The 14968-nt window shown below is 34.3% G+C and overlaps 2 protein-coding genes across 2 annotated transcripts in view; one reads left to right on the top strand and one right to left on the bottom strand.

Moving 5' to 3' along the window:
• The first annotated feature begins 1219 nt into the window (after positions 1-1219).
• Positions 1220-9243, top strand: jub (LIM domain-containing protein jub). Its single transcript, XM_018451482.1, has 6 exons — positions 1220-3607; positions 4807-4897; positions 7889-8058; positions 8153-8215; positions 8297-8479; positions 8584-9243. The coding sequence occupies exons 1-6, from the start codon at positions 1688-1690 to the stop codon at positions 8803-8805; spliced, it is 2649 nt and encodes an 882-aa protein (XP_018306984.1). The 5' UTR covers positions 1220-1687; the 3' UTR covers positions 8806-9243.
• Positions 9244-11533: 2290 nt separating this feature from the next.
• LOC108724827 (angiotensin-converting enzyme) overlaps positions 11534-14968 on the bottom strand; it is a 9335-nt gene continuing 5900 nt past the window's right edge. Inside the window, exons 12-15 of the mRNA XM_018451484.1 lie at positions 13623-13917; positions 13403-13548; positions 13250-13329; positions 11534-12932 (exon numbers count right to left, since the gene is read on the bottom strand). Of these exons, the coding sequence (XP_018306986.1) occupies positions 12840-12932; positions 13250-13329; positions 13403-13548; positions 13623-13917 (614 nt within the window). The 3' untranslated portion in view covers positions 11534-12839. The remainder of the gene's footprint in view (positions 12933-13249; positions 13330-13402; positions 13549-13622; positions 13918-14968) is intronic.

A 14968-nucleotide genomic window follows, 5' to 3' on the forward strand; every position in this document is an offset into this window, starting at 1 on the left:
ACATTTCTCAGAATTCATCGATTATGAGATGAGCCGCGCGACTGCATACAAACCCTTGATTATCCTGGATCTTGAGTCCCAGTGCAATTGCGTTGAAAATTATCTTTATAGGTCATTTGCGAAAGCGCATAATTAAATTTAATTAGAATGAAAGCAGAGTTAGTAAGAAGAACAACAAAATATCTCTTTCGGATTAAAATATATAGGTAATTCATTAGTGGATATGGTACCGTTTCCAAAATTAGTAAATACAGTCTGTGAACTTGTGTGTCAAAGTAATTAACTAATTAGTGAATTAAAAAATATATATTTTCTGATATATTTATTGAAATATTATCTATTGTTATCTTATTATTATCTTATTATTAAAAAATATATATTTTCTGATATATTTATTGAAATATTATCTATTGTAATTTATTTGCCATGTTGAAATACCCTCATCTTTTAAAAAAAATGGTATATATGTCAAAATGAATGTAAAATAAATAAAATCTAATAAAATTACATTGTATTATATTATTCCATACACAACAGTTACAACTATACAAACACTATCATGGCCTCCTAACACATTCTAGGTAATCTTAAGCAAAATCTATTTTTAATATCTCTCATCATCATATTTCGCTTATTTTTTTTATTTATTTTATTTCGCTTATTAGCTTCGATATTTATCATTGAAAAGATCCGCCTTTATTTGTTAAAAATTGTGGGATAAAAATAATTTGGTTTTCTAACTAGAAAAAAATTATAATAAAAATTTACACAATTCATAGAATTAATCGAATATTATTAGACATTTAAAAAAGTGATAAAATAAAATATATCTGGTTTAAAACAGTTGTAAAGCTGTTTTAAAAAAAAATAATTCGCGTAAAAAAATTTAGAATCTCAGAATTAGTATTTTTCTTTTCATTGCATGAAGAAGTTAATTATTATCCCACAAACGGTTAAACATAGAATCGGAGTTACAGCTCTAGTTTTCGTTCACACCACTGATGGCACCAGCAACTAATCGCTGAACGGTTCTGTACAGAGAACTATTCAGAAACGGTTTACCCACGTTACTGGTTAGCCTACATTGCTTGAAACTTACATTTAGCGCCACTTCATGATAAGAAGTAGCAAGAAAACAGCACTATAATACCACGACACCTGTCGCAGGTTTCTGTCTTGACAAGAGACGATGATACTGACTTAATATTCTTGCGTTCCTGCGTGCGTTTGCGCTGTCGCATGAATTTTCGCAGGTGGTGATTTTTCGGTACCGAAACGAGAGAAGCTCGAGGTGTGCGCCGGTCGGCGTGTTCGCACTCGAGAAGCAACAACACAAATCCGAGGCGCCCTGGTCGAGGGGCGTAGTCCGAAATCGAAGAAGCAAAAAGGATTTACTGGCATATATCTTACATCAGATTTCGTGCTATCCCGTGAGAAGATTATGAGACCGTATACGTAAGGAAGAATAGAAAGAGAAAAGGAGAAGAAGGAGAACGACGAGGCAAGAGCAAATTGGAATCGTTTTGGCACACAAACCATCTAGTTACTGTAACACTACATATATGATGTCCAGTAGCTTTGAATCGAATTCGTCGACAGTGCCTTGATTTTGAAAATTCGATTAAAGTGCACGCCAAAGATTCAACGACATTCTGACTTATCATCGTGCCAACGAGAATCACTGCCAATGTGCAATTCGGCAGATACTTCTTACGTACAAAAATTAGGTTATTTGCATCTTGGAGATGATACTGCGGATGCTGGTGGTACCACTAGAGGCTCGGGTTCGAGACCCGAAGCCCAGGTACCTGTGTCAAGAAATGCGATTAACAGGAACGACGCTAGAGCGTCTGGTAGACCGGTCGGCGCTATTGAGAGTTTTATTGAAGGCAATTCTTCAGATATCTCTAGACAAGTAGCCGCCACTGAATATAAATTATATGAGCGTGAAAACATAATAGCTGCTTCACGATTTGCTACGCCGAAACCAGTAGAACAAATCAGTGCGCAGCAACAGCAACAACAACAAAATCAGACTCGTACAAGCCATCAACAGGCTCCTGTTTATGAGAATATAGATTACTATCCACAGCAGAATCAGCCACATCCTCCTTATTATCATCCAATAGAATCTAGGAAAAGCCCCAAAGGTAGTCCTAGAGGTTCCCTAGTTGGTGATTCCTATGAAGGCAATTACAGGAAAGCTCAACCGCAAGTGCCAACTGGCAATCGTTATCAAAGTGCATCACCAGCAAAAGAATTACCGCCGTATGAAGCACCACCAGTATACGAAAACATACAGGAAGTGCACTTTTCTGAGAGCATGCAAAACAAGCCAGGACCTCAAGTTCCACCGAATTATTATCATCCAGCAAACATCAATGGCGGTGACTACGTTGTTATGACTGGAAAAGTGAGTCAATCTCAAAATCAACGTGGAATGACTCAAAGTTTATCGTATACTCAACAAAGAAGTGGAAGTATACGCGGTCAGAGTTACGATGGTTCAAGTTTACAGCGATCAATCGATTCATCTACTGCTAAGTACTTACAGAGCTCATCCTCTGCTTCCTCAGATCTTCAATCTGGTAGAAGCGCTTACGTACCTCCCTCCGAATTGCAACCACCAAATAGAAACTTTAATTACAATACTGATCAGCAGCAGCAACAATCTTCAAGATCTGGTTTACCATACCATAGTGAATCCCCTCCGATACGCTTACCACCAGAACCTCATCATTATCGCGGTTCATTGGAAAATACTATAAGTGGACAACAAGGATTTCGTGCTACAAATCAGGTTGATAATAATCAACCTTCTCAATTTCGACAGGATAATCCGCAAATTAATTATAAGCCGTATGAAGTTTCTTCAAGGACTACAAATACAAATTTCACAGGGGACTCGCAAACTAGAAATTCTCCAGTATATGGAATTCGTCCAGGAGAACAGACTGCATGTCGTAATCCTCCATGTTATTCTCCAAATCGTTCAATGCCTCAGAGTGACAGAAACTATCATCATCAAGAAAATTTCCCCGCCAGAAATTCTCCTGTTTATTCTTCAAATCGCTCAGCAGAACATTTGAGATTAGGCACATTGCAACAAAGTGATCGAAACTACATGTCAGATGTATCAGATCTCCCACCTACAAGGAGTTCATCTTTATACTCTCCAAGCCGAAGTGATCCTACTAGGGCTATTGTTGCCAACAATAATGCAGTGAGAGAATCTCCGAAAAGCCCAACTCATGGTCAAATACCATTAGATATTGCTTCGCAAAATATAATTAATTCGCCAAGACATGGACTGTCTCTTTCGTCTACCAATTCTATTGGAAGTCCTATACGTGGACAGGTACAAGCACCTGTCAATAGTGCTTCAACTACAACTAATGAAATTGATGCTAATGCTGGTCCCAGGATCACGAGCCTTCCTCCTGGCGTTACCAGTGGAGTTGCAGGGCCCGTACTTTTAAATGCTGGTGTTCCTGTGTTGCAAAGACCTTCGGATTCGGAAGCAGAAGAGAGAAAATCTGTTAGTCCGCCGATCAAGCCAGCACCTGGCAAGGGACTCTTACCCTACAATGTCATTTCTAGACCTTCGGTAAGTTTGTTACTACTTGCAAGATGTCCGTTAAAAGCTATGTGCTCTCATCTGCTTACCAAATCTCATTCTAGAAGTTCTATGTATTTCTCTGTATTTTTTTCTGTCCCCTATACTCTTATCATATATTACTTCATGTTTTACTAAAAATTAATGAAAATAAGTATAACTGAATTATTGTAATTGTGTATAAATTATATTCTACAAGAAAGGTAGGCGATGTTCTTAACACAACAAAACGTAATCTTACTCCGTTTAAATTAGTCTTATCGCACTCAATGTTTAAAAAGTAAAGACTATCGACACTTGCTAATGTAGTTTGTTCAAATTCTCAAAGATCATAGTAACTTCTAAAATATGTCTCTTCTATCTTGTTTTAACGATTATCTTATTAATACCGATAATTTTATTTATTTTACATAACGTCTGACCTGTGATAATAAAAGACTTATTTCTTATTACTACACTGCACTAGAACTTTCCTTTTCGCAAATATCAAATTTTTTCAAATATCTATTTTACTTTAAGTGCAAAAAGTGTACATTAGTTTAAATACAAAAAACAAGTCTGCCATTTAACTTGTATTTGAAATAAAAATATAACTTGCGAATGCTACATTTATTTCTTAGCATTTTACACTTCTTTATTGCTTAAATATACATAATGCATTTTGTGATGCATAAAATTTGAAAAAGTGCTTATGATTTCATCTCCCAAAAATTCTTTCTTCATGTATTCAATGAGTCATTACCGGTAAATTGCTCTTCGCTGACAGCGACATGCATTCACCGAATATTTTACACGTAAGTTTATTTTAACACTTTCTGTTTTCGTTTTTTCGTTTTTCCATACTTCTCTGTTTATCTATCACACATCAAAATCAAAAACAACGAGAAAACTGAAAGAAAAATAGCGTTTCATAATATTTGGGGTACTATATCGGGCGTTTAAGGATAAAAAATAATAATCCATGTTTTTAAAAAATTTTAATATTGCTTTATAAGTAGTTTGTATATAATGAAGTAATAAATAATAACCGCTACTGTCCATTAATTTCTTGACTTAATTTTATATAAAATAATAGTTAGGTAACAGTTTTTGTTGTATACATGAAGTACGCATAGATCCGATATTTAATTGTTAGTGATTAATGATTAATGTTAATAATTAATGTTTTTCATGCAAATTACTTCTCTCAGGGACCAACGGAAGCGGAAAGAAAAATAGAGGAATTAACGAGACAACTTGAAGAAGAAATGGAGAAACAAGAGGAAGAAGGAGAATATTTTGGTAAGAAAAAATTTGCTTACGCAATGTTTATTCACTCGTTTCAGAAAACCGAGATTACGCTTCGCGTTTCATATATTTTTACGCGATAACGAGCTAGACACGTATTACTTAATCTAAATCTAAATTATTGCTTTCAATACTTTTTGGGATTATCTACATTTTTATTTTGTTCTTCTTCCATATTTGTAATGAAAGAGAGAAGGATGATAAGGAAACGATGATCGCAGGTTCGCACGGTACGATCGCCCCGAGTAAATCCATAATTTTAGATATTTCTCTGAAACGCTAAAAGGCACGATACGAAGGCTGTGCCAATTCCCACGGCGTGAGTTCGCAGTAGACCGGTTTCGGAAAACGGAATCGAGTTTCGGTGCGTCGCAATACTTTTTAGCGCGACAATTCGTTGACATTCACTCTTTCGCGTGCTGTGTCAGCTTCCACCCACGTACCTCTCTCACGTCTTTCTCTTGCGTAAAGGACCGAGAACGAATGCGATGCATACACAAATAGATAGCTCACTTGAATCTTACGACTCTTTAAAGGTATTAAAGTAACACTCGTACTAATATCGGTAGATGCAACGTGTTGAATCGATACAACAATATGCGATTAATAGTTTCTATGGCTTCCTTGTGTCAAGTATGATAAGCATATTCTTCAACTACGCAGTTTACAAGATTACGCCTGATGTAGAATGAGCAAATTAAATTTTGTGCCTTCCTTGCTGTCTTTTTCTCTTTCTCTGTTTCTGTTATGTTTATTTATGCTAATTACTTCATGAGAAATATAAACTAAAAATGTTCTGTTGAATCTATTTCTTCCTATTTTTTCTTCGTATATAATAATAAACCATTTTATGTATCGTATTAAACCATATTATTATCACATATTTTTTCTAAAAATTTAATATTTTTGCTTTAATATAATAGATATTATTGTTTTGATGTTAAAAATGAGATATTTCTTTAATTTTTTCACTTTTAAGAACTATAAAAAATCTGAAGGAATTAAATAATAGAGAAAAGGTCCCTATTATGAGATATCGAATTCATTTTGGGTAAATGCTAGAAGTCTATAAGCAGAATAAAAAAAAATGTATAAAAACAAATATATCATTTTGAAAGGAATTTAATAAGTTTTAAGATGACGTTACCTAAAATTTAATTCAAATTCCATTTTTTTTTTAAATTAAAGAAATGTAAAAAGTGAGCAAAACGCAAAATGAAAAAATTGTGCTCCTAATATGAGATGTCCCGAAAAATCGATAGTAAAACGGAAAGTATATCAATATTGCAATTAAAAAACTTTATTTAATGTTTCTAAAATACGAACAAACATAGCCAGCGTGCGCGAAAAATGAGCATACGATAGATTATACTTAGAACTTGTTTTCAGGTAGTTGGAATCAAGCATCGCAGATATAGGCACTCGACGTTCATTCCGGTTGTCTTTTTTATTGTTGTACAATAACATTTATACTTTAGCAACGATTCTTACTATAACATAGGAGCATTCCTAATATATTTCATATTAGGAATACCCTGGGTATCTCATATTACGATTTCCACGCCTTATAGCTTTACGATCATCAAATCTAACTTCTATAATTAAACAATTCAACATATCCCGTATTTTTCTATTAGTACGACCTTACTCTATCACTATATGAAGATTTTATTGCCAAATATTTATTTTTTATTTATTATTAAATAATAAACAAGGTCTCAATAAAACTTGAAGACATCCAAATTCTAAAATCTTGTTTTACAATAACTACAGGCATGATCTAATAATGAACTTTTTACTAAATAGTTTTCAATCCAAGAGCAATAAATTCATAGTGGAACCAATAGATAGCGTTTATTAGAATAGATAGCGTTTAGCAGAAACGCTGCTATCTCATATTAGGCGCTTATCTCATAATAGGGGACTTTCCTCTATATTTTAAAAATCTCTACGTGTCAAACGATATCAAATTTGATCAAACAAATCTATTATTAATAGGATAAAATCTCGATTATAGTATAGAATAAAATTATCGATACTATAACAATTTAATAAAATATTTATTGTATTAAAATGATGAAGATTATTAACTTTACTTTTTTGAAAATGTTAAACAAGTAATGCAAAGAAAGACAAAGGAAGATGCTATAATGTAGATAATTAGAAAATTATCACGATAATCTAGAAAATAAATGTGAACGCAGCCTAAATCGCGCAATAAGGAATGAAGCACAACTAGACAGGAACCTCGGTTGAGCGAAGCAATGTCAGTCGAGAAGTGACAATCGTTTAGGCGAACGTAATGTCTCTCTAGTCGCTTTTATACTTAAACAGCTAGTAGTCTTCGTGTAACGTCCTATACGCGTGGCCGTATCGCTATGCTCGGGAGCAAATCCCATTATAGATAAACCAGTCCAACTCGGATTCTAGTCCAATCTAGTCTAACGAAACCAAGTTGCAATAAACAGCTAGTGTGGGTGCAGTTTTCGAAAACGATTGTGTTAAGGGATGGCAGGATTGCTGTTACCTATCGAGAGCTGTGAGTTCGCGTTCATCCACAATAAACCGGGTGATTTTTAAATTCTTATGAACATGCAAACATGATGAATGTGCCACATTATCACGTTCGTCGAGAGATGGGTATATTTTTAACTCCCCGATGAGTAAACTTCAATTCTCGTGTTCTTGAACTCCGCACGAATATATTGTGCTACAAACGATTTTCGGACTTCTCACTTCACAATGTAATCCAATTTTTCACTGAATTATGATTTATACTTCTAGTTTATTATAATAATTTGAATATGAATTGTTGAATATAAGCAATTTTTAATTCGTTTGTAAAAGTGTAAATGTTTAGAAATATTTGTAATGTTGTTCGACAAACAATTTTGATTTATATGTATATCGCAACGAAAGGATTCATACTTCTTCTTTATTATTTCGTAGCTCATAAAGTTTCACATTAATATTTCTTGATGATAGGTATTTGCCATACATGTGGTGAGAAAGTGACCGGTGCCGGACAGGCTTGTCAAGCAATGGGTAATCTCTATCATACCAATTGCTTCATATGCTGTTCCTGCGGAAGGGCTCTCCGTGGCAAAGCTTTTTACAACGTTCATGGCAGGGTTTACTGTGAAGAGGATTACTTGGTATGTGAGCTATTTTAATGCTGATGACGGAAATAACAGTTATTGAAATCACACTTAATTCACGTAACTCATATAAATTGTTGGGGATTCGCAGTATTCTGGTTTCCAACAGACAGCCGAGAAGTGCGCGATTTGCGGCCACCTTATCATGGAAATGGTAAGCGACGAGAGTCGAGTCATTATTATCCGTTAGATTTCCATTATAATTCAGTGTAACATCACCTTTTGCTTTCCGTAGATACTGCAAGCCATGGGCAAATCGTATCACCCGGGCTGCTTCAGGTGTTGCGTGTGCAACGAATGTCTCGATGGCGTTCCCTTTACGGTCGATGTTGACAATAAGATCTATTGTGTAAACGATTACCACAGAATGTTCGCGCCTAAGTGTGCATCTTGTGGAAAGGGAATCACGCCGGTTGAGGTATGCGGGCTAGAAATTAACTCGCTTACGTCATTAAGGCGCATAGCAGGCGTTAAAATCCCGATAAAATCTCTTTTTACGAGCTGTGTTCTTTTCTATTTTAGGGAACTGAGGAAACGGTTAGGGTGGTCTCGATGGACAAAGACTTTCATGTGGACTGCTACGTTTGTGAGGATTGTGGCATGCAATTGACCGACGAGCCGGATAAACGGTGCTACCCACTTGAAGGCAGACTTATGTGTCGTGCGTGTCACATCCAACGCATATCGCATATGCAACCGAGAGCACCGCAACCGGTGTCCGCTAGCTATCAGTTTATGGGCTAAGTGTACTGATGTTCAAGCATCTGCCGGACCATTTCGAATTGCGCACGTAACACCCATCCGATGAAGAATGCTATGAAAATCAATTAAATAAAACGAAGGAATCAATGTTAACATATATTCCTGAATGTTATAGAATCAGGACATACATATCATATATCATAATACATATTAGGGCCTAGTTTTGAAAATAGACTTTCTCGGCAAAATTGATTAAAAAACGGGGAAAAGCGACGATGTGATATCAATTAATAGCTTTGATTTAATTGAGTTAACAGCTTCCACTCTAATCTTCAAACCATCAAAAACAATTGACAAGGGACCATCTCGGTTTGTACAACAAGTTAATGAAAATTTTTGATATCAGTAAAAGTTGACAACATAAGATGTAAATTAAGGAAAAAGGCAAGAGCGTATAGGTCGTAGGTTCTAAGAAATTTAGTGTTATAGTGTTATAGTGCATGGTAAAAGTTCTAGAACAGGGATCGGAATTAATGATTTTTTTAGTAATATTTTTTACTTTAATTACTGATTACATGATTAATCAAGTAATCGGAATAAAAATTTTTTAATTACCTGATTAATCAAGTAATCGGAATAAAAAATTTTTATTATTTGATTAATCATGTAATCAGTAATCATTAATTTAATATTAATTTTTTGCCGATCCCTGTTCTAGAATGGCTAATATCTCAAAAAATAAACAATAAGAATTTTACTGGACCGTACATTTGAAAATTCAACAATAAGAAGTGGAAGTAATGGCCGTAAACGGTTAAAACTAGATCTTTTAATGCTTAAATAATTCAATCTGAATTACTATATATACTATATATGCATATACAGGGTGCCCAATGAGGGATTCCATTTAAAAAATTCAAAGTAGCCTTGCTCTCACTTTGACAACGCTACCTAAAGTCAAACAAATAGTACCATCTTATGCTCTTTTCAAAGTCATAAAACTTTTCTTGTCTGAACATATTAGTCATTTGACACACACTTTTAGAGATAATAGCTTGTAACACTTTATATGGGCCACCCTGTATACTATATTTGTAGTCATTCGAACTGCGTGACGAATTGGTTTTCCGGACTTATAAACGTTCCTGAAAATCAATTCGGCGCGCAGTTCGAATGACTACAAATATGGTATACTATCCAGATAGCTAAGCGTAATGTAGCGTATTGTGCAAACTAATATATTACATATGTTGTTACATATTTGCTGTATATTTGCTGACATAAAAATAGGACATGTTATAAATATAACAACATGACTGCTTATATATGTAATAAGTTGTCGAAATTTCTAGAACAAACTATGAGCAATGATGGTACATTATGATCGGCAACATGTTAGCAACGAATAATTAATCGTTTCGTCTTAAGCTCATTGCTAACAAAATGCTGACAATATGACAACACTAGTTGTTGTCGAGGATATTCATGCTGATATATTGCCATCAATTTGCCGAATCGCAAGAATTTGAATTTCATTGAATTCAACGCGACAGACATAATGCTGTCTCATCTTGTCCTGAGTTTGTCGAAATTGGTTGCTGCAACATATCAGCAAATACACTGCATTTAGTTATATGCAAGTACATATATAGTATATATAGTAATTCAGATTGAATTATTTAAACATTTAAAGATTTAGTTTTAACCGTTACGGCCATTACTTCCACTTCTTATTGTTGAATTTTCAAATGTATAGTCCACTAAAATTCTTATTGTTTATTTTTTGAGATATTAGCCATTCTAGAACTTTTACCATGCACTATAACACTAAATTTCTTGGAACCTACGACCTATAATACGCTCTTGCCTTTTTCCTTAATTTGCATCTTATGCTGTCAACTTTTACTGATATCAAAGATTTTCATTATCTTGTTGTACAAACCGAGATGATCCCTTGTGAGATATTAAAACTTTTTGCAAGATTGGTATGATCTATTATATCGCTTTAATTACAAACTTTCTCGATTATTCCCAGACAATCAAAATCTATTGACAACAGATTCTAGAGAATAGCAAAAAAGTTACAAATACAAGATCTAGTAAGAAACATGTCAAAATTGATTAAATTAAAACAGATTAATGGTAAAAATCAAGCAGACTTTGGCCGATATTTATACAGTACATTCTTATATTCAAGATTGTCTTAAATTAATCTTAAGATATCGTAAATCAATTACAGACTTATGCCAGTGAGAAATGACTCATCAAATTGATGTCGACATCAATACAAATATAATATCGATGATACGATGTCAATTAGGTGTCGATTCGATGGTCATTTTTTGTTGAGTGTATTGACATCTTGAAACAAAAACGAACTACGAAATCGACCTTTGACATATTTGCTACTTAGTTTGACACAGATCGACAGAAATAGAACTGTGTAAAAAAACATTCGCAACAAATATAATTATGAATCTGTCTTTGAATATTTATTCATAACGTTAGGTAAAAACTGATCATCGGTTCAATCACGTTTTACGCATTAATTACTTATTACGCAGGATTCTTGCTACCATAGTTGTCACTTTTAATCTATCGCGGCGTATGTGCTAATATAATTGTCAATATTTCTTATGAAAAGTAAATTATCGAATCAATACTGTTAATTAATCAGGCTGTTAATTAATGTACGATAAAAATATTTAATCTGTCGCGTCCTAGGAACATTTCTTGTAGAAAAAAATGTGATTTTAATTATTCCGATTTTTAAACGAAATAAATTTGAAGTATTAAGACTAGTTTCAATTAGAAAATTGCAAATTTTATATTGTCTTCTGGGATCAATTTGATATGTCCCCAGATAGCAAAATGTCTGCAGTCTTCTAGTAGACTGTCAGTAGATTCGAGCAGAAAATGACGACAGTCTGCCATAAACTGCGTCCACATTGGGCTTGTGTTCTGTTAACATCGCCTGTTGACAAAATGTGAAGGCAAATTGTTGGCAGAAACTGAGCTAATCCTGCCGACATTATCTGATTCCGTTATGTTTTTTTCTAGCAGTCTGTCAACATTAATATGTATATCTAATTCTGCAACAATTCTGTTGCTATTTTGTTGGCATAGTGTGTAGCAGACATTTAAAAAATCTGCTTTCTACAGACTTGGCTATCTGGGTCAGTACACGTAGCATATGATTATGAGTACAAGTTCTTTTTAATCGAAGATAATTTAGAATCTAGATAAGTGGTACATTTAATATATGCGATTCTTATTTATTTAATAAAGGTACTCTGCGAATGCAGTGGTTTCGTTAGAACGACTAGTTGCGCAGGCAACTGTGATATAGTAGCATAATAATTATGCGTTTTTAAGCAAACTTCATACTTTTTAACATGTGTATATAACATTTTTGAATGTTTATTGTAATACAAATTTATGACGGAAATATGAATCTCAGGAACATTCCTGCAAATTTCCTCTACCGATCAAATTTCATTGTACTTCATATAGCATTCATTGACAGTATTTATTAAGTCAGATATATCGATTCGCTGCGAGTACTCGTAATATTGAAGCTCGTCGGGATACACTTCGTAGTCTTTAATGACTGCTTTAATGTTTTCGCACAAAGCATAGAATCGATACTGAAAAAGTATGTAAGCGTGCTATAACGATTAATATACAACATTATAGCATTGAAAGACGCACAACTCGAGCTGCCAAATAACTATTGTTATTCTTCAGGTCTAAGCGTAATTGTTATATACAATTTTAAATTCGCGCGCATATTGTAGATAACTATAAAGTATAATCTTATTTAAATTGCAGTGTGTATAAATGACTATCCTTCAATAAAGACAAACTGCAGTAAATGCATTTTTTATTCAATATTTTGTATCGATCCATTGTACCCTTCGACTGTATGATGAACGGGATAAATAATGAAGGAATATTTAATGCAGGAAATGATTTACAATGATGCAATATATATTTATAAACCCAAATATACAACAAATCTCCGAACTATCGAGCCCAGTCCGATCAGTAGGTCCGACATAGCGCGACAGTAATATTTATGGTTTTGGCGGTTCCGTGTGTCGGCCCGTTTTACACTCTGCCTTGAATTTTGTCTTGTGTTCTGCTGCACATTTATTTGACTGTACTGGCTACAACACGATTAAAGACAATTACGAAGAGTATACATGCCGCCGTAAGATCGAGAAACAAAATCTACGATACTACTGTTTACGTGATAAGAGCACCTCGCCAAAAACAAAAGCAAAAGAGATCAGTATGATATATTTGAGATTAATCGTGATCGGTAACCTACTCATAGCTTTGCCCGCAGGCTGCACCACGTGTGCATGTAAAAAGAACAGACAAGACAAGATATTTCAAGTACAAACACAGATATAATTATATGTTGAATAGTTTATTTCTTCAATTTCAGAAAATGACATTGCATTTCAGGTACATTACTCACCTCTACTGATTGAAGCTTGAATGACAATGCTTTCACATAGCCTAACTTGCTCAAATGCCTAATTGCCATTGTCGTTCCTCCTGTTATATTTTAGTATTAATATTTAACATAATGCACAAATTATCTATTACATAAAATATTAAAATTACAAACCAACAGTAACAGTATATCTGAGTGGAGTAAATATCTTATAAAGAGCATAAGTAATAGCCCAGTTACCAGCACTCGAATTACGTACTAAATCTATATATTTCTCGCTAAAATTCATATATTCCAACAACTGGACTATATCCACACCACTAAAAATATAGTTTTATGTTGATTAATTGCCAAACTCAAATGACAGTAATATGTTAATTACATTAGTACATACTTCCTAACAGCAGTATAGAATATAGCTATCCATCCTATAGAAGTAATCACATGCACAGGTATTAACACATGCCAGTAATCTTTAGTCATTTGCTTCATTTTTTGAAATACTGTCAGTTTTTGTTCTGTTTGAGGTTTTTGGCAATCACCATCAGAGTTTCGTTTAAGGTCAGAATAATATGCCAGGGTAATACCATTTTTGTTAATCTCTCGTTTCAATGACTTTTGATAAACAAGTATATTATTTACAAGGCCTAAGGAATTATATGATGCGGCCTTATAACGATGATACCTTTCTGCAAGTGAAATAAGTGAAAATACTTGATAATGCATATTGAATCTATTAAAGTTCACCATGTTCATGTTTGAACTTACCAGGAAATGCTGACTTCCAACGTGTATTGACACGACATGTGCAACATGCTGACAATGGAAGATATTTTGTTAACAATACCGAGGCATTGCCTAATTCAATACTAAGTCTCAGGCCGCGAGCAAAAAATACATCCATGTTCGAAAAACGCCGCTTCTTTTCCTAACCAAAAATTATAATAACCTTATATCTTCGCGAAATGCCACATGTGTGATAAGAATTCGACAAATATGAATATTGAAAACTTACGAAAGAGTTTTACAATTGTTGCTCGTTTGCGATTTTGATCGCGTAATACTCAAATAACTACAAAACTTCCATATCTTGACATATCATACCACACTCTGCATTAATCTCGAATGATGCAACCAGACTAGATGTCAATATTTTCAATATCATCAGTAGTGACATCTGTGGTTTAGAAATTGCTGAACAACGCTTAGGGCCCTGACACATAAAAAACTTAAGGCAGTAAGACGTAACCAGTAAGGAAATCAACATGTTGGATTCGCTACTGCTTATGTTATGGCCTTATGGACTCTACTGTGATTGGTCAATTCGCTTACTGCTTACATTTTACTGCTTAAGTTTTTTTGTGTGCCATGGCCTTAAGGAAATCAACATGTTGGATTCACTAATGGCTGCGTTCAGCAGACTCAACAGTTTTGCAACCGTTTTATGATTGTCTGCTGAGATAGGACCATTCTTCTAGATCTAAAAGTATGATCCAATTAGAGCGAAGGAAACTTACAACAGTTGCAAAACAAACGTTCTGCTGAACGCACCCATTGCTTATGTATGGTCTTAAGCCGTAATCACACTAGCGATTGCCGATTGGATTGAGATTGCGATTGGTGATTGCGATTACTTTTCAACCAATCAAAGCAAAGCAGTAACCGATTGAGATCCGATTGAGATTAATGACTGCCGTTTAGACAATGCTCTATTTTCTAATCGTTAATCGCAGTTGTCGG

Source organism: Mycetomoellerius zeteki, unplaced genomic scaffold (assembly GCF_001594055.1).
Source record: "Mycetomoellerius zeteki isolate Tzet28-1 unplaced genomic scaffold, Tzet1.0 scaffold310, whole genome shotgun sequence".
Classification (NCBI taxonomy): Eukaryota; Metazoa; Arthropoda; class Insecta; order Hymenoptera; family Formicidae; genus Mycetomoellerius; species Mycetomoellerius zeteki.

Excerpts from the sequence above, each read along its gene's own strand:
- jub (XM_018451482.1), top strand. The coding sequence starts at position 1,688 with ATGTGCAATTCGGCAGATACTTCTTACGTACAAAAATTAGGTTATTTG. Across the intron at positions 4,898-7,888 it reads GGAAGAAGGAGAATATTTTG|GTATTTGCCATACATGTGGT; the intron begins GTAAGAAAAAAT and ends TCTTGATGATAG. Across the intron at positions 8,059-8,152 it reads ACTGTGAAGAGGATTACTTG|TATTCTGGTTTCCAACAGAC; the intron begins GTATGTGAGCTA and ends GGGGATTCGCAG.